Source organism: Apis laboriosa, unplaced genomic scaffold (genome assembly GCF_014066325.1).
Source record: "Apis laboriosa isolate Shangri-la unplaced genomic scaffold, ASM1406632v1 scaffold68_cov148, whole genome shotgun sequence".
Lineage (NCBI taxonomy): Eukaryota > Metazoa > Arthropoda > Insecta > Hymenoptera > Apidae > Apis > Apis laboriosa.
This window is the reverse complement of record NW_025224135.1, coordinates 2,873,033-2,893,448: the sequence shown is the minus strand read 5'-3', so window position 1 is coordinate 2,893,448 and position 20,416 is coordinate 2,873,033. Positions and strand designations below refer to the sequence as shown.

The following is a 20,416-nucleotide window of genomic DNA, read 5'->3' as shown; positions in this document are numbered from 1 at the left end:
AAGATGGCTATATATGAAAGATATATATGAAATATATATGAAATAAATAATACGGATTCATTTTGAATATTATATCGCAGCATACTTTTATGTTATTGTTAATGGAACGATTGTTAATGGAACGAGGTTGACATCAACCGAACGTAAAAATTCTCTCACTTGTATACAAATGTATAGAAACTGTCAACAACGTATTCGAATATTTTTGTAACCTATTAGCGCGTGTTTATAACTACTGCATAAATTGAATCATTTTCAAATTTTGCTGACATAATCTTGACTTTTCTTCCTATACACTCTCATTGTATTAAACAAGATTTCTTTAACGTATACATTTCGTTCGTCAAAAATTGCAAATGTAAGCGTTCGATATACTCTCGTTACCCGGTGTATATCGCGGTATATCGGTGCAATCGAAAATATTATTACTCCCTGTTCGAGTATTTTTCGACAATTTTTGAATCGGTTCTCTTCTCCTTTTTTTTTTTTTTTTTCTTTCTTTTTTGACAAAGTCGTGGAATCTCGTCGTTAAATCTCCTTTTTTTTCCTCTGTCGGTAATTCGAATAAAAGGCAGCGAGCACTTGGTCGAAAAATCTAGAACGCGCGAATCGTTCTATCTATCGATCTCTTTCTCTGTACTTCGTTCTCCGTTGCGCTTCTTTCCCCTCTCTCTTTATTCTCTCCTCCATTTCGCTCCTTCCCGACGCGAAGACGAATTATAAAATAGCGTATCATCGGGCGCATATTATCCTCGAAATCCTTGAAATACTTTTTTTTCAATTTCAATGACTCAACGACTCATTTGTGAGTTCTCGGCGCGAATATAAACCGTGGAAATGTGTGTGTGTGTGTGTGTGAAAATGGAGAAGAATCAACTCGTTCTATCCCCCCTCTTTAAGCGAGTATATATATATATATATATATATATATATATATATATGTACATATATATATATATGAATTCTACGTGTGAGCAAGTTTTCGAGGATGTTCTCTCGTAACTCGATGCAAGTTTGAGGTAAAACGTAAATAGTTTGTTCGACGTTGTAGGGAAAGTTGTTGAACGGGATTACAAACGACGAGAGATGTTATTATCTTGTAATTTTATCGTTATCGGCTTTGTTAAGCTTTGTTACTTGTATATAAAAAATATCGTAAAAAAAAAAAAAAAAAAAAATTTGTAGACAGAAGTTGGGAACGCAATATAGATCGCGACCGATATAAAAGGTTTGAAACGAATGGGGCGAATTTGTAGCAACAGTGGAAAAACTCGTGAGTAGCGAAATTCATTCGTCGAGCATCGTCTACTGTTCGTTGATCTTTTGTTCCATCCGTTCCGGCGACCGTAAAAAAATTGAACGTGGAAAGCGATAGAAGTAGCGATTTCTACAATTCGAATGGAAAATTATGCTACTTCGGCGTATAATAACATTTGTATTTGCGTATCCCGTATACGGAATTACGAAATTCCATCGATGAATCGTGTCTTCTTGATCCACAAACAATGTACGAAGAAATAATTCTCGGAGAAGAAAATATTCTCAATTGGAAACCAAAGTGACGCGAAACGAATTTCCATCGTGGGACTATATCGTAATCACAGAACTTGAAGGAGGAAGTTGGCCGATTTAATAACCAGTGGTTAATATATACGATGAAATCTCCTTTTCGAGATACGTGGACCCATTCGAACCCTCTTCAATATATACACATCGATCAGACTGAGTCTCCATATTCGTGTTTTCCGCATGGCGAAACTCGACTCGGTCAGTAGTCAATTACACAGACAGTGTAGACAGACCGTCGATCTTTCCCTCCTTCTTCCCCCAATTTTTTTCAATAATCAATAATCGAAAATTCTTCCCCTCCTTTTCCTCCATATTTTCAATATATTCTAAAATCGATCGAGGAGAAAAAAAAAGAAGAGAAAGAAAGAAAGAAAAGATATCATCCCCACCTTCCATTATTCATCGCGTTTTCTCTCCTTTTTTGCTCTCTCTCTCATGCTCGAATCGAGTCGAGTCGAGTCGAGTCGAATCGAGTCGTTCGGTCACCGCGAAATTGATTTCGATCCCTCCCTTTCTTCAATTATACGTATCCCGTATAATTCATAATCGGATTCGTGCGTTCTCTTACACGTCCATCGAACCGTCCATCATCTTCCCCTTTCAGAAGGGAATCTCGGAAGGGGAAGAAGAAAGAGTTGAGAAGGAGAAAGGAGAGAGAGAGAGAGAGAGAGAGAGAGAGAGAGAGAAGAGAAAACGGTTGAACGGTACAATAGCGGAAGGGAAATAAGAGGAGAGGAGAGAAGTGGCGAAAGAATAAGAAGAAGGAAGAGGAGGGTGGTGGTACGATGCACAAGCGAGCGAGCTATGGACACACGCGCGACACAGGTGAGGGGCGCGCATGCGCATGCGCGCCCCTCACTCATACTCGACCGAGCAAGGGACACGGACACGGGGTTGCGCAAAGGTGTTGGAGTGACGGTTACGGAGTAGAGAGGAGGATGCACGGGGCGGCTGCGTGCTCGAGGCTCGAGCGGCGCTCGCGCAATGTAGTCCCTCGGCTATCCTTGACGCGGGAGCATCGTCGTTTCGAAACAGCCGCGACCTTCTCCTCCGTCGCGCGCGTTCCGTCAAAACGTCAAACGCCACTGCCGCTTCTCCGTTTTCTCCCTCTCTCTCCCGTCGTTCTCTGTTCAGGAGGAGGCGATATTCCGACCGTCGTGATCGCGTGGACTGTGTGGATTCTTTATCCTCCTCTTTCTCCTTCTCCTTCTACAAGTTATTTTTAAAAATTGTGCACAAAGAAGAAGGGGAGATCTGTGAGAGGGCGAGGTAGCTAGAAGAGGATCAGTGATGCATGGTGAATACGAGAAGATCGAACAGCCTCGAACGAGAAATGTGTTGCAGTGACGTAACACTGGGTGAATCGTGATTCGGTGAACCTGGAACGGGACATGGATGGAACATTGACGACGAGGACACTCGCGTAAAAACGCGGTTCCAACCATTTTTCAAAAAACCCTTCCCCTTCGAGATACAGAGATCCGAGATCGATCCACGAGATCGATTTTCGACGGGAGTGCACGCGCGAGTGGATAACTCGAAGAGAGAGAGGGAGAGAGAATCCAGAAAGTCCACCGATCTAGAGAGGATGCGTAGTAGTCGGCCACGAATCTTTCATGTGATTTGCTCGGTGAACTGGCCGACGTATCGGATCATCGTTCGCCGAGGCTGAATCTCATTCGAATCTTGTCTGGAAATCAACGTTGTTTCCCATATACACGAAATTAAATCGGCAAATTATTTCACGTCGTTTGACAAAAGGAAATCTTCTTTCATAGAAAAAAATTTACAAGGCTTGTTGCGCGAGGAAATCCAGACAGTGGGAATTCGATGGCGCGTCGATGTTGAAGAGAATCTTGTTTCCGGTGATAAAAAAGATCCTTTCGACCGCTCACATTATCACGATTTGGCACACGAGGAGGAAAGAAAGAGGAACATCGAAGAGGAAGGAAGGAAATGTGTACGTTGCGCGACAAACAAGATAATTGAGTTTTCGATCGAAAGGAAAGGAATATACATATACATACATATATATATATAGGCAAGATTCGAGGAAAGGATGCGCTGGAGAAGGAGAAGGAATGATCGATGGAACGTCTAGGTTGTCGGGGAAATTACTTTAACGAGTTCGCCGCCTAATGCATTGCGAACGACTTTGCGGCGGTGAATGCGGCGAGAGGCATAAAAGCGTCGACCGACCGACCTCTCTCTGTCTCTCTCTCTCTCTCTCTTTCTCCTCCCTCCCCCCTTTCTCTCTATTTCTCTTCGATCTTAGGCCAGAGTGCAAACTGACGCCGTACCGCCACCCGTCCACGAAATAACCCCTCTCTCTCCCCCCCTCCCCCGCCTTCCCTCCCTTCGTCCCACGTCGTTAATTACATTCATTAGCGGGGTTTCTCGCGTCTACAATCGGGGGTTTGTACGTTGTTACGTTACGTTACGTTACGTTATACATTTTCCACTGAATATTTTCATCGAGTGAATAAAACATCGAGCTCGAGCGCGAGTTGTTTGTTGCTGTTTTTTTTTCTCTCCTCTTCCTTTTCTGAAGGAAAGAGGAAGAAGAGTGGAGGCGAAGAGTGGAAAGAGCGCGAGTGTATGTCATGAAGGTGTTGTAGCAAAGTGATAGATAGAAGTGGTGAAGTGCAAGGGATTGCGATTGATCGCGCGAAATGCCGCCCCGATCGAGAAAGTGGTGAAGTTAGGGTGGTGAAGGATGCGTGACACGGCGTGAAACGATTGCGAAATGCGTGTGAGATAGTGTATATCGTCAATATGTGAAAGAACCTCGCCGAGGAAAAGCGATGTCTACTTCTCTTCCCGTACTCGTCTGTTTTATCATTTCTTTTGGTAAGTAAATTTGGAAAAAAACGAAAAAATTCGAGAAACTTAATTCTGTAAAAGAAATCGATTGCGATTTAATCGTATCGTGTAGAAATTTTTTTTATCGATCGGGCGTTTTTAATTCGTTCATCTCATTTGTGTTGTCATCGCTGTCCCGAACGACTTAAACGATTCGAAATGAATACGTATAATCAATTTTCTTTTTCTTAAAAGATCGAGTGCGATTAATCTCTACGTCGATTAAAAATTAGTGTGGAAATTATTTTATCGAGCGTTTTTAATTCGTTCGTCTCGTTCTTGTTTTCATCACTGTCTCGAGCGGCGGCTTAAACAATTCGAAACGAATATATATGTAATCAATTTTCATTTTCTTTCCCTTCATTTTTTTTTCATTTAACTAAGTAAGACACTCGAGTTCGTTTGACTTGCAAATCGATGGTTTTTCCACCGTCGACTGACCCACTGCCTTGTATTATTCATGACATCCCTCTCGATCCCAGCCACACTTTGACACAACATTTCGTCCCGCGCGAGCGCGCCAGGGTGGAGCTATCTTCCCATATATACATATATATATATATCTTTGATTGAATTTGATGGACTCCAGCCTGATTGTACGCGTCCAATCTTCTATATGCATTCCGTGTATTTAATTTAGAACTTGCTCATCACAAACCCAGATGATCTCAGTTTCTTTTTCTTCTCGACTGCCCTTCGCTGCTTCTCATTCGTATATATATATATATATATTTATCCACAATTTCTATTCGTATTTTTCGAAAGAGAAAAGAATAAAAGATTCTTCTTTCCATATGTATTTCCTTTCATCGTTGTTATGCAATTGTTCGACTTCATCTTGTTCGCGTTGATAGCGTTGGTGATGGTTGATGGTTGTCGAACAAACATGTATATACATATTTTTCCATATTCCATATTCCATATTTCTATATTTCCATAACGGTAAGTGAATTCATATTGTAACCACGCCCGACTCTTTACTAGGCATAGTTACAAAGAAACCATTTATTTGTCGTATGCGACGAAGTATCAATTGCATATGAAGTATCTTCGCATCCATAGATATCGGACGATTCTCTCTCTCTCTCTCTCTCTCTCTCTCTCTCTCTCTCTATCTATCTATCTATCTATCTATCTATCTATCTATCTATCTCTATCTCTATCTCTATCTCTCTTTTTCTTTCTTTCTATTTTTTATTCGAGAGCTCAGCATAAGTTGTCTTTAAGTTAGAAAAATTGATCGGTACTGAGCCGGCGGTAAAATTTAATCATTGAACTTGCGAATAAAGCTATTTATTTTATCGTTTGAAACATAATAATAATAATAATAGTCGTAGATAAGAAAAACAAAATATAAAACGTTAAACTCGAAAACATTTTAAATAAGTAGTTACTTCGAGTAATTTTATTCGAAATATCTTCAACTGGTTACTGGTGGAAAGAAGTCTCGTAGGACGGCGCAGAGGGGCAAAAGGGTATCCCCACTTTGGACGTTTCATTAACAATCTTGACACTGTAAGTGATAGCAGAGAAGGTATAATTCGAATATTAAAAATCGTAAAAATTATTTTCATTTTATTAAGTATTTTTTAGAGTAATTATTATCTTAACTGTTAGAATAAAATTACATTTAAAAAGTAAACTATCTTTAATAAAAGAATTATTATATTATTATATTATTAGATATGTGAAGAATTAGAATTCTATGCCTATTCTGATGCATTCGAGGTTATAGTTAAAAAAAAATTTCAATAGAAATTTCTACATATATATCTCTATATAAATTCAATTATATCATTATAGTATATATAATAATAGTTAATCTTTTTTTAGTTTCTACTTTTAAATCATTTGGATCTAATCAAATCGATTAGAAGCTATTTATTTTATATTTATTTTAAATACACATCGTTGCGAAGAAAGAAAATAAGCGTTTCTTTTTGCGAAATTTCTTTCCACCAGTTTAACTCAACGAGTTAATGCTCAACTCTGACAGTCGTAACAAGATAATAATCAGGGATAATCAGGGATTGTGTGTATCAAAAATATACGATTTAAGCAAGTGTCTTTGTTTAGGCTTGATGAAGGTTAAGACAATAATAATGGAAAAAGGTTTGGGAAGGTTAGCACGATTTAACGCACGAATAATCTCTCGGCGTCTTCTTTCTTCCAACGAGTCGAGATTTTCTTTGGAGAACTGGTGGCTTTCGTGAAAAAGTTACAATGAAAGGGAACTAACACGAACGAATCGCAATAATAATCGAGAGATCGTTTTCTACTATTCGTCCATATATTTTCTTACGATTGCGGTATAATTATTTTTCCATTCTATTCGATTCTATTCGATATTGAAACGAAGAAGAATAAAAATCGTCGTTGAATTTTTTTTCATTCATTCAAAAAATATTTATTATTACCAATTTCGTATAAAAATATTTTCGTTTTCATCGCTCGTCCAGAAAATATATAATATATATAATATATATAATATATAAAATATATAAATAGTTATAATAGTTTTTCACAGAATTCTTCTATTTTTCTTAATATAGAATGTAATTCAATACCTTTGAAAATAATATTAATTTGATTTCACCTTGGTATCGAAGGACTCACGAAGCAATTCGTTAGAAAAAAAAAATTTGTCAATCCACAAATCGATCAATGTTAAATCTAATCGCAAATAACGAAATCTAATAATCCTCTTCCGCGAGCACAAATTCTCGCCTCGATCGTTTCATCGTGCAGCGAAACAATTTTATAAATTAATGTATATCGGGACAGAACAGATCGATGACAGAAGGATGAAGAAAACGGAGAGAATGGAAAAAAAAATCGGTTCTTTATTCAAAGTGCAACGTGTTCCAGGTTAGGTCTCGTTGACCGCGAGGAACATTCTCGAAACATCGTTCTCGCGTAAACGGTTTACCTACGTCCCTCCCCGTTTTCCGCCGCTCCGTAGAACTGAAACGTCACAGACACGGTTACCTTCTCTGCACCCGAATCTGCTGCCCTCTTTTGTTTTCCCGGCTAAAGCGATTTCTCGATCTCCTCGTTAATTGAAATTCCCGAATTTAATCGTGAATTTTAATCTGTCGAAAAATTTCGAGAGTTAATAAATTATTGTAGATAATTTAATAGTTTTTTTTTTTCGTAGAGAATAATATTCTAAATTAAAGAATATATAATTCTATTTATAGTTCTATTTAGAATTCTATTTATAAATAGTTATAATAGTTTTTCACAGAGTTAATTCTATTTATAGTTTAGTATCTATAATTTAGCAGTTTTTTATAGAGAATGATATATTGTTCTTTATGCATAATTCTATTTCTATAAAGTATCTATTATATTTATGAATAGTTTAGCAGCTTTTTTATAGAGAATATGTTGCAAAAAATATGTCATTCTATTTAAATACAACAAGTTAAGTAAATATAGATTTTACCTTTGTTTAAAATTTTCGGAAAAGGAAAATATTGATGGATGAAAGAATTAGCGCGAATTATAAAATTTTTAAGCAGCAATTTTTTTCAGGAACATTTACACTTTTTTCAACATTTTTTTTACTTATTTTATTATTATTTTTTTTAAGTTTTTTTCGTTATTATCTTCGCGCGTAGGTTTGTCTCAAATGGAAAATTGATCTTGCTTGGTTCTTCTCCTCTTCCTCGTCGTCTTGGGATCAAGCATCTTTGATTTCGATTCTGATCTGAGGTGAAACGAACAACGAAATCGAATCGATTGGTGGAAAATGGAGAGAGAACGTGATTTCGTTCTTTCTCGAATTATTGGAAATTATTCAATGTTTCTTTATAATTAAGAATTTTTAACTGCCAACGATTAACGATATCACGAAGGCAAATTTTCTCACATTCATCCAACGTGGAAACTCGTTTACGACTGTGAACGATCATTGACGATTAACTTAATGTAGATTTGTCTATACCTATTTGTTCCAATGCTCTATCAATCTTCATTATTCTACATCGATCTGTTTCACATCGAATGAAACAGATACAGTGATAGTTTGATCATGGTTCTTAGATTACTTTATCATAATATATTTTCTCATCCAAAAAAGGATATTTTAAATTTCCGATTTTTTAAAGGGGTTCCAAATAAAATTACATTTCAATAAAGTATACACATAGAAAAAAAGTTGGTTCGTTTCAATTGTCTCGACAACGCAGATAGAATTAAAAGGATAAATTAAACTCAAATATCTCATCACGAGATGTTTGATAACAGTTCCAACAATTATTTATATATTTATTATATTATTTTATTATATATTATTATATATTATATTATTACAATTATTTTCAATTTTTTCTAAGAATCAATCGAAAAATATCCTGTCAGGATATTGAAAAAGCGAAATATTTATATAATATATATAATTTATATATATTATATAATTTTTTTTTTTAAGCTATTATTCCAAAGGATTACATCGTGGAATATTTTAAACTCTTTTAGAATTCCAGGGGGGAGGGGAACTCCCCCTCCCCTTCGTTGTATGAATCATCGTTAATTCGAATCTTATCGCGAAGGAGAGAGGGAGAGAGGGGGGAGGGGAGAGAGAGAGAGAGAGAGAGAGAGAGAGAGAGAGAGAGAGAGAGAGAGAGAGAGAGAACGAGATAGATAATTGGATTGAGCGCAGAGTCACTCGTCGTTGCAAGGAGATCGCCTCGTTTCATGGATTCTATTGATTTCCACTGGAACATCAACGTCCCGACACAACAAGTGGTGACGAAACGTCGAACCCGTGACGAAAACAAACGCGCGAGAATCGTGTGGAAATTGAAAATCACCGTTCCCAGTTTCGCTTTTTCGCACGGGGCCGCTCACCCATTCGGAGTTAGGTGTCGACAATATTTGCAGCTCTAGATCTCTACGTGCATCGAATTTTTTTTCCATCCCACGATGTTTGGAAACTCGTCGACCATTTTCATCGGCCAATCGGCGAAGTCGATTTCGAGGAACGTGGCGATAAAAAATATTTGCTCGAAAATATCAACGAAAGGTACGAGAAGATACGGCGTTTCGATCGTTTCGAAAAATATCCGTATGGGGGGAGCGGGGGAGGGTGGGAAAAAACGAAGGGTGGCGCGAGAGGTGAGAGAAATCGAGGAAAGGGTGAAAAGCGTTGCGGTGGACTACCACGCTTTTCTGGGGGGGGGGGAAAAAAAAAGTTTCTACGAAATGTCGCGGAATATTAAAATTCTGAAGAGAGAGAGAGAGAGAGAGAGAGAGAGAGAGAGAGAGAGAGAGAGAGAGAATTGATTTGGAAGCTTAGCAGGTTCGGAGTCGTCGTCTTGTTTAATCTGTTCGGATTATGGGGGACAATGAGATGGAGCTCGCGAATCCACTTTGATCGTTCATCCGTCGAGAACGAGGCCGGAGGTAGTGAATCGGCCATCCAACCTTCGCCACGAGGTGTTTATAGGGCGATATAGATGCCGTCTCGTATTTATAACGTGAAAACGTGATTCGACCGAACGTCCACTCCATTTCGGTGGCACGATCGTAAAATAGCTCAAGGACATTGAAACTATGTTGTGGCGAGTTTTAAGATTTAAGGCGAAGCAATGGTAATGGTTGGAAGTGATGGAGAGTTTCGATTATTATTATCGAGTTAATCGGTTTAAGATTCATTTGGACGAGACTATTCCGTGATGGGATGTAATTTGTATATTGTGTCGTGGACGAGATATTGGACGATATTCGAACGGTCTATCAGAAGTTGAAACGCTCTTTGTCTGGTGCAGGCGTCGATTCGAGCGATGGGTTTGAGACGTTGCAAAGCGATGGTTCGCGGTTAATGGAAGTGATATTTCGATCAATAATATTGTAGACGAGATATTCCATGATACAAACGATTTATAGAAGTTAAAACACGTTGTGATGCAGACGATTCGAGTGATGGGTTTGAGATGTTGCAAAGCAATGGTTCACGGTTAATGGAAGTGGTGAAGTGATGTTTCGATCAATAGCATTGATATAGACGAGATATTCCACGATACAAACGATCTATAAAAATTAAAACGCGTTGTGATGCAGATGATTCGAGTGATGGGTTTGAGTGATGAGTTTTCAAAACAATCGTTCACGGTTAATGGAAGTGGTGAAGTGATGTTTCGATCAGTAGCATTGATATAGATGAGATATTCCACGATACAAACGATCTATAAAAGTTTAAACGCATTATGATGCAGGCGACGTTTCGAGTGATGGATTTGAGACGTTGCAAAACAATGGTTCGCGTAATTTGAAAATGGTGATGCTTCGATTTACAGTATTATGAGCAAGATATTCCGCGATATGAATAATCTATAGAAGTTAAAAGGTACAGGTTAGTCGTCGATTCGAGTGATGGGTTTGATGCAAAACAGTAAAAGTAATGTGGAAGTGCTGGAGTGATCGATGGTTTTATGAAGAAAATATTTCGCGAAATGTTATACAAATTAAAAACCTGTGATGCAGGTTAGGTATCGATTCGAGTGATGGGTTCGACACGGTGCAAAGAAATGGTTCACAAAATGATGCTTCGATCAACGATATTATGGACGAAATATAAATTTCCCAATGGAATATAATTTCCATAAATAATCTATAAAAGTGTTTCGATCGATGGATTTGAGAGCCACGAACAAAATATTTCACGACGCAAAATATAATTCATTCTATACTATAAAAATATTAAATTTATTAAAAGAATCATTATGCATTCGTTATTATGCATCCATTTATTTTTATTATTATCACTTCATTATTATACATCTATCGTGGAATGCAAAGTGAAAATTAATTATCCTCTAGTCACTCTCGATACTCACTTGAAAATTATAATTCTGATAATCAACTCTCGAAATTCGACAAATTCAGCATATTATAGCAACGACATTCATATTATATTATTATATTGCGAAATATCTTGTTCACGATCGCGAGCCGGTTAAACCCATCGCTCGAATCTGCGCTGACACTTGTTTCGCGTATCTGTGTTTCGCTTCCTCCCTCCCCCTCTACAAGCGTTACATTTTAATCTCAGAGACATGTCTCAAAACAAGTGGTTTTAAACCCATCACTTGCCAAGAATGCCTCGATAGATGCCGGACAAAGCGTCGCGTTAACGAAAATAATGATTCTCCGTGATCGTCCTTGCTCGAAACGCTCGTGGATTAAAGTGGCCGGCGAGGTGTACAGGATCGATAGAAAATACCTCTGTCGATTTGTAGGGGGATCAAACCGGATATCGGCATGCATCCTCCTTCGATTACGCTCCCGTACGCTTATATAATACCCGTTGATACCTAAAAATATCCAGCCAAAGTTTCGAATACTTTTTTTTAAGAGATTTTTTATAAAAAAAAAAAAAAAAAAAAAGAAACGATGCATTCACTCATACAAAATCTCATCACACGCTGTAAAAAATCTCGATACGAGAAACGTCGACTTTTTTTCGAAGAAACATTTCCCTCGATGGTTGTTGCAATTTTTCGTTTCTACGAAAATTGAATCGTAAACTCATTAGTAATTTTCACACGGTGAGATATTATCTATCGATAGACGATTCGATCGTTATCGATAAATTATGATAAATTGGAAAATTTTCATGTTCCATCAATTTCACGCGTCGAGATGTATAGGTATGACAAGTTTCCCGCTTAATATTTTATATAGAATGATTGGTTGATAGTTGTGAAAGTAAAGGACAAAGATGAATTTAATTGATCAGAGAAATCTCGATTGATTGAATTCAATTTCGTTAAATCGAATTGTAGAAACATTTTTGGAACATTTTCTTCTTCTTCTTTAGAAGTTATAGAAAATAACTTGGATAAGTTGAAATTATAGTTTGAGATTATACAATAAAATTGTACAATATAAACACTATGCGTGATAACGCGAAAATAAACAGTGATAAAATTATCAAGGAGATATGCATTTTCCTTTGTGCTTTGAAATTCTATTTTACGTACTTAAACGTTGAGCTTCTTGAAAAGGAGGAATTTCTGGAAAATCAGAGACGAGTGGCTTTTGACTGTCTCTTGAAACGATATCTCTTTGCTTAGGGATTAGTTTTGTGTAAACTTGAACGTCTTGTAATAGGCTCGAAGCTATTAGAAATATTAAAAAAGGGAGGAGGAGAGAAGGCTTCAACGACAAAATGTTGAAAATTATGCTGGTTGCTTTGTGACCAGTTTTCCATTCAATTGATTCTTTTTAATAATTGTTCGTGTTCTCGAATCTCCTACATTATACCCGTCTATTGAGCGACCGTTAAAGAAAACGAGTTCCCCTTTAAATATAGATAAATAACTCGCCTCTGAAAAAGGAACGAACGAAACATCGGCTACTTTTTTCCCACGAACAAAAGCTAAAATGGAAATAAAAATCAAACCTGTTGTGAACCGGAGATAAAATATTTTTCTCGGTATGTAAACATTTTCCCCGTGGATTCGAATGAAAAATTCGAATAATCGATATTCGAATTATCGACGTTATGTACGCTCGAGATATATATAAAAATATCCTCTTGAATCACTCTCGATAACGTGGGAATCACGATGGTTATCCCAGAGAATAATTTTCACTCTCAACGCGGTGTCCGTCTTCTATGAGAGAAACAGTACTCTTGAGACTCGCAACTCGCGAGAATCTCGCTCTCCAATTTATTCGCAAATTCCTTGGAATCCTTTCGAGAGAATCCTTTCGTCATTTTTACATTCGAGAGAATGAAAATTATTATTATTATTATTACAATCATTCGCTCTTTTGATAAACTTTGTAAATACTTGTGTAAATATAAATTATAAATATTTCACTTCGATATCCTCGAAAAATCGGATGTAAAAAAAATGAGTTTGAACTTTTCGAAATAGAGTCGAAACGCGCACGAAAGAGAGAAAAGGCGTAAAGTTGAAAAATGGATGATGGAAAATTATATTAATTTTTAGATAGGATGGATATTGTAATGGGCGAAGGATGTTGACGGACCATCATGGATCGAGAGCATGGTGCAAAGTTGGAACGTTTCAAAAAGTGGAGGAAGATGACTGGGAGAGAGGAGAGAGGAGGGGAGATGTGACATCTTATGTGGTGGCCGAGGGAAGATCCGCGTCACCGCGCTTCGAAGAGCTTGTTCCCCCTGGAAACTTCTCTGGCTCTGAACCAGTTACTTATTCAACCATCTTGCGACGCTAAATTTTTTCCCGCCCCGGATAAAGTTCGAGCGGAAAATCGGTCGTCCCGCTTGTCGCATCCGTTCACGATTAAGCTTTCATGGATATATCTTTTTGGATCAAGTCACGTTTTTTTACATTTTATTCCTCAATCGTAAATTTTGATAATGTTGTTTAAAATAATTAAATGGATTAATAAATTCATCATACTTTTTGTTTAATTAAACTTTCATTTTGTTTCGTAATTACACGTATATTTGTGTTTTTATTTTATTATAATCGTGCATGCAATATTGGCCGGTTAAATACTAAATAAATAAATAAATGTTACGAATTCCGAGGTACGCATTGAATCGTTAAAACGTCAAATAAATTAATCATGTCGTTAAAAAAAAATTAATTCGATGTGTATGTATATTTTCGACATTGATAAATGTTTTATATATAATATATATATATATAAGATAATAAGTATATTAATTATTTCGAGCGACATTGTATTCGCATGATCATATCCTTGGAAGGATATTTTTCCGGATGATACGATGTTATTTTTCTTGCGAAGATATTCCTGATAAAATTACGGAGGAGGCGAGGAGGGAAAAAAAAGAAGCGTTCCAAAGAGAGGAACAAAGATGGATTAGTAGATTCGAGCGCAAAATTAATTTCCGGCACAGCCGCCGGATTATAGATTATCCGATACTCGCTGCGAACTTATTCGACCTCTTTTCACCGGGAAAAAAATCGTGGAATACAACCTATGTTGCTGGAACTTTCATTTTTTTTTTTTTTTTTCCTTTAGAAAAATCCCTCGAAATGAATACGTTTTCCAAGAATCTCGTGTAAACGATGTTTTCGACGAAAAACAAAAAATAAATAAATAAAATGGATAAATTCATAATCAATTCAGAATAAAATTTTCGTTCGAAAGTTATTATAATTAACCCGTTACGAGATGCAAAGTGAAATTTATCCACGGAAAGTTATTTTCAAGTGAATTCCATTGACGAATGAGAATTGAGAGAGAGCGAATGGTGAAAGAATTTCGTTCATTTCAAGTTTCTTTCAAAATTTGCCACTTACTTTACTCCATTAACTATTCGAACTAGATTTGTAAGAAAGATCGAATGCGAAAGTCAGTCAGAACTCATTCCAACATTTAATATCCAAGAATCGTTGGAATAAACGTAATAAAGCGACAAAAATAAACTGTATCTCGTTGTAATATCGTTAATACGAGAAACAAGACGGTTATACGACGAGTATATAAGGTCGAGACGTTTATTGGGAAAGTACCGCCATCTATCCGCGAAATTTTGAAATAAACTCGGTCAAAACGCGAGCGACATTCGGCTGTAAACGGAGCGAAGGATAGAAGCAAAATAATTTTATTCGCGTGACCGCACAAATGTGTATCGCGAGTCGCACAAGGTGAGCGGAAATTGAATGAAAATTCTGAATGTACGGCATATATCTGAACAAACTCGGAATAGAATAATTTAATCTAGAATCGGTTTAAAAGTGGAGGAGGAAAAAATTCAATCCTCCCGAAAGGTTGGTTGGTTAATGTCGCTCGTTCATCGAGACGCGGCCAAAAAATGCAAACGAGGAGAGGGGAGAAAGAGAGAGACAGAAAAGGCTCGTTCCAACCGGCGCGGTTCGGCGTGAAATGAATTTACGCGGTAGAGGGGGAGTGAATACCTGAATTTTTGCCTCAGTGTTTCCGCTTTATCCCATTCGCGATTGGGAAGCTGAGAAATAAAGTTTCTCCAAAGAATCCTGGCAAATGGGCCGAAGAAAAGGAAGAAGAAAAAGAAGAAAAGTGAGCAGTTGGTTGTTGGAATCTGGCACAAGGCCGAGAATATTTTCGAGACAATGTGCAATTTTTGTTATTTGTGCGGAATTCGATGTCGAGAGGGAAATTCGTTACACGCTGGCATTTCGAAATGTGAATTTTATTAATTATTTTTGGTAATTAATCATTGTGCTACGGATTTAGTGATATAATTGAATAATGTGGGAACGAAAGTATTTGAATTTTTCGAACTTTTCGAATATTTAATGAATACGTAACGAATCGAAAAGAATGGAGAGAATTTTAAGAGCGCGCGCGATTCTGCAAGTGTCAAGTGTGAGAAATAAGAATGAAATGGAAACGCTTGTAATACTTCGCTTCGAAATAATACCTATATACGCGAATTGTAAATATATATCGATTCCTTCCCAACACATGTGTTTATATAAATATTCGAAACGATCGAATAAATATCATTTACGGTTCGATTCGTTTGGATGGAGAACCATTTTTACGATGTCATGATTCTTCTAGTCTCTATAATAATATCGTTTGGATATTAAGTAACACATCCTATAACTACAGAACATCCTACTTGGTTGGAAAATAAATAAGGAAGAATACAATCCAACGGGAGGAGGATGTCTACGATATTTTTAAATACCGTATAAATATATCCGAAGCGTCTTGTGGAGAAAGAAAGAGATAGGAAGGAGAGACGTATATCGGGTTTCTTTCTCGGGGATCAATGGCTGTGAAGCGAGAGGTGGGACGTGTATCTTGTACGACGCTCGGAGTGAACTCGTCTTAACCACTTCTAGGGCGGAAAGCTTCGAAGCGTAGTCTACGAGCGCACGGTCTAGTAAACTAACGAAAGAGAAGTTTCTACTGTGAAAGTGGTGCTCCACACGCGAATGATTTCGAAGAGGGGAGGATTCGCAAAGAAAAGCTTAGCATTCTTGTCCACGTTTCAACTTTGCTTTCCCCCCATTGATCCACGGGCTTTTCAACGCGCGCGCCTCTCGATTTCCGTTTCTCGAAAAACCTTTGATCGGATTTTCGGGATCAAATATACGATTACGCTCATTCTTTTTCCAGAGGGAAACAAATGGATCCGCCCGGTATTCACGTATTATCCCGAAATCCCGATGTTTATTTAAATTTCACTTTATCCCGTTCCATTGATTCGCTCCTACCTCTACCCAGATCGATTTTATTGCCTCTAAACTTCGCGAGAGAGCGTAACACTATGCCCCAACTTTCACGTTTCCAATTCCATTTTACAATTTGTTATAAATTCAAGAAGGAACGGTTTCGTGTTCTTCTAGCGTTGTTTGTATTCCATTCTTCGTTTTCGAAATATATACGTACGGTAAAGTGTTTTAATAATATCGTAACTGGATATAAGAAAATATTTATGAATAAAATTGTATCGATGAATATCGACGAGTGATGATAATATCGCGAAGGTTTTTACTTGTTTTCGTTAAAAAAAAGTTGTTAACCTAACCTAACCTAACCTAACCTCGTATAACCTAGATCGATTTTATTGGGTGGTTCAAAGTTTGCGAGATCGTAACGTTATGCGCAACTTTCACGCACGTTCCAATTCCACTTTACAGTTCGTTATAACTTCGGTAGAGAGCGCTTCATGTTTTCCTACCATTGTTTATTTCCATTCTTCGAAATTTACGTTACGTGTAGATAATTCGTGCGGTGTTAAATCGGAAAATAATTGTAAATAAAAATATATAAATATCGATAAAGATTAATAAATTAGAGTTGTTTTAAGAAAAAGTATCGGTAAATGTTTACAAAAATGTATTATTCTTCGATCACGATGATTTTTTTAATATTCTCAAATTCGTTATAGTGAACTTTCATTTTCATATTATTATTATTATTATTATTATTATTATTATTATTATTATTATTAATGAATAACGTTGAAAATTTTAATTAACTTTGGTACTTTACTTACTCTTATTTAGTCATTGTTATTGATAAGTTAACCTAACCTAATTTGATATAAAATTAGAAATTAAGCAAATTTTTTTTCGATATTAATTTATTTATATTAATTCTAACGTTCAATTTCATATAAAATCAAAATTAAATAAAAATTTGAATAAAAACCTGATTATTTAATTGAATTAATAATTTGATTGGACTAATTTTCGTAATCAATTATTTGTAATGATAAATCTAATCTAACCTAACCTAATTTAAAGTATTTCGAAGAAAAGATATTTTTGTTAATAATTTTTTAATGGTGAACAATGAAAAGTAAGCAAAGTAATCTTGAAGAGAATATTTAGTAAAATTCAAAGTGTCTTTCGTTGTAAAAAATAAATTACGTATCTTCGAAATTTTGTGTGGAAATAGGAATATCGTATCGACACGATAGAAAAGAAATAAAATAACAAAATATATACGATTGTTTGCGCTTTTCCCCCACTGTATAATTCGAAAGGAACAATTTAAGGATATCAAATGGCACGGAAAGAAAAGGAAAGTCGATCATTCGTGAACAATGGCACTCTATGGATGTTATTTCAGTAGAATAGGAGCAAAACAGGTCGATGTTGGGTAAACCCATTGGTCGCGTTACAGGCTGTTACCCTCGCAAAACTGTTCTCTACTTGTTCTGATTCCCGATTCACCGCCAATGCGTACCTTTGGTTAGTCAGGATTTCCACCACGAACAATAAGTTTTCAAGTTTATTCGAAAAACAGTACGCTCTTAATAATTCCCCAATTATTCCCCTTGTATCTGGAAATTATTATAAATTAATAAAACTCGCATAAATAATTCACGGAAATAATATGAATAATAATAACTCGATGAAATAAACGATAAATTAATATTCAAAATTCTCGATATCGTACAATCGTATAATACGATTTCGATTTAATTTTTCACTATAATAAAATTTTAAAATTCGAGAATAGCTAATGAAGCGATATTTCTATTCAAGCTATATATTTGTGCAATTCGAATTTTCCATTCTCTTTCCTCTCCTCTCTCCTCTCTCTCTCTCTCTCTCTCTCTCTCTCTCTCTCTCTCTCTCTCTCTCTCTCTCATTCTTCTTTCGAAAGATTCGAATTGATCGAATCGTTCATGATGTTACGTCGAATAGAGGCGATCACGATTCGTGTACATACAAAGAGAAACATTCGCAGTGCGCGTGTCCCAATGAATTCTATATCGAGTTGATCTCGCATGATGGAATACGCAGATTATGCGTATTCGTGCCGACAATCGACCTGAGAGTGTCTATGAAAAAAAAAAAAAAAAATATTTTGAACGAATGAGGCTGGCACTCGTTACAATCTATTCTCCGTTCTCCGTATTTGGAATTCGAACTGTTTCGTGTCATCGAAATGTTCGAATAGAATATTGCAATCGGTTGGAAAATCCTATCGCGTTACGAAAGATAACTGAATGAAAAAATAAATAAATAAATAAATAAAAAAGAAACATAATCTCTTTGGAGACAGAGATACGTAGAGATTCGTAAAAAATATTTTCCATTTTCGTGATGATCGTGATGATCGATTTTCTCGATCGAGAAAAAATAATCTTTCGCCAATAAGATAGAATATATATTCCTCTCAGAGAATCTTATTATTATTATAAGCAACAAAACATCGAAGGAAATTCGATATGTTAGCTTTTCTGAAACTTTTTACCTCTCGCGAATATGCTCGCGAGTCGACACGCATTTTAATCTCTTTGAAACTTCACGGCTTTTCAAAATGTCTTGCGTCCCATAGGACGCACCCGTCTTTATGCAAACTCTCAAGAGATCGCTTAACTGAATAGCCAGCCAGTTAGCTCGAAATTATTCAATTCCGAATCTTTTTCTCGCCTCTTCTTCTTCCTTCCTTCCTTTCTTTCTTTCTTTTTTCTTTTTCAACTGTTTTCGTTCTCGAATCGTCCAGCCGTTTCAGTAAAGTTTTTTAAACGTCCTTTAAGCGACCTTTCAGCGAAACACGTATATAAACGGTCATTGCGTTTCTTTCTTCCTTTCTTTCTCTCTTTCTTTAACCAAGCAACCATATAAAAAGTAATGTTTATTTCGACCGATTCGACTTCGAGAGTTAATCGTTCAGTTTGCGTTGAATAAATATAGCTTTCGCAATCGAGAATATCGTTTACAAAATATTTGCAGAGAGGATGAAAAAGAAAGGAATTGAATTTTGTCGTGTTTCAGGTGGTATAGCGTCATGTATAAGAAATTTTCGAACCGACTTTCTGGAGGAGTGGCCAACTCCCGGCACAGGGCCCCATTTCGACACCTCGATGCAGTCAAACTTCACCGGGTTGGTGGGGAAAACCGTGCATCTAGTGTGCAAAGTGAAAAATCTCGGGAATCGTACGGTGAGTCTTTTCTTATATTTTTTTTTTTTTTTTTTACTTCTCGAAAATTGAGAATATCTTTCTATCTTATACTTATACAAACTTCAAATTAAATAATTGGAAATTATACGAGAGCCGGTCGGAAGAGAATTTTTCGATCGAATTATTTCGAGCTTATTTCACTTCGAATCGATCTGTGTTTCGATCGTTTTTAATTTTAATTAAAAGAGAAAGGAAAAGTTCGAAGGAAAAACAAACAAAGCGCCGTTTCAAAGACACGAGATTGTAACGCGTATAATAATCACGACATTGAAATCGTGATTGAAACAGGCTAAGAAAGCTGCTGTTTGATACACCGCCAACGATGGTCTTAATAGACATACAGGGACCGCGAGCTAATCAACAGCAGTTTGACTTCGGCTTACACCGGACTCCCAGATGGAAGCAATTTCAATGGCGGCCGCGTCTTACCTGACACCCTGGTTCACAGCTCGAAACACGGTTTAAGATGCTTCTCGATTCAATCGTGGAGCACAAAAGCCGCCGTGGTGTACACAAATCCTTTCATTCAAAACTCCTCCTCTCTCTCTCTCCTCTCTCTCTCTCTCTCCTCTCTCTCTCTCCTCTCTCTCTCTC

General features: G+C 36.7%; 1 protein-coding gene across 1 annotated transcript in view; it reads left to right on the top strand.

Annotated features, from left to right (window-relative positions):
* Positions 1-2,569: 2,569 nt before the first annotated feature.
* The window catches only part of LOC122718733 (zwei Ig domain protein zig-8-like), a 30,407-nt gene continuing 12,560 nt past the window's right edge, over positions 2,570-20,416 (top strand). Inside the window, exons 1-2 of the mRNA XM_043944027.1 lie at positions 2,570-4,419; positions 19,635-19,801. Coding sequence (XP_043799962.1) covers positions 4,374-4,419; positions 19,635-19,801 — 213 coding nt within the window. The 5' untranslated portion in view covers positions 2,570-4,373. The remainder of the gene's footprint in view (positions 4,420-19,634; positions 19,802-20,416) is intronic.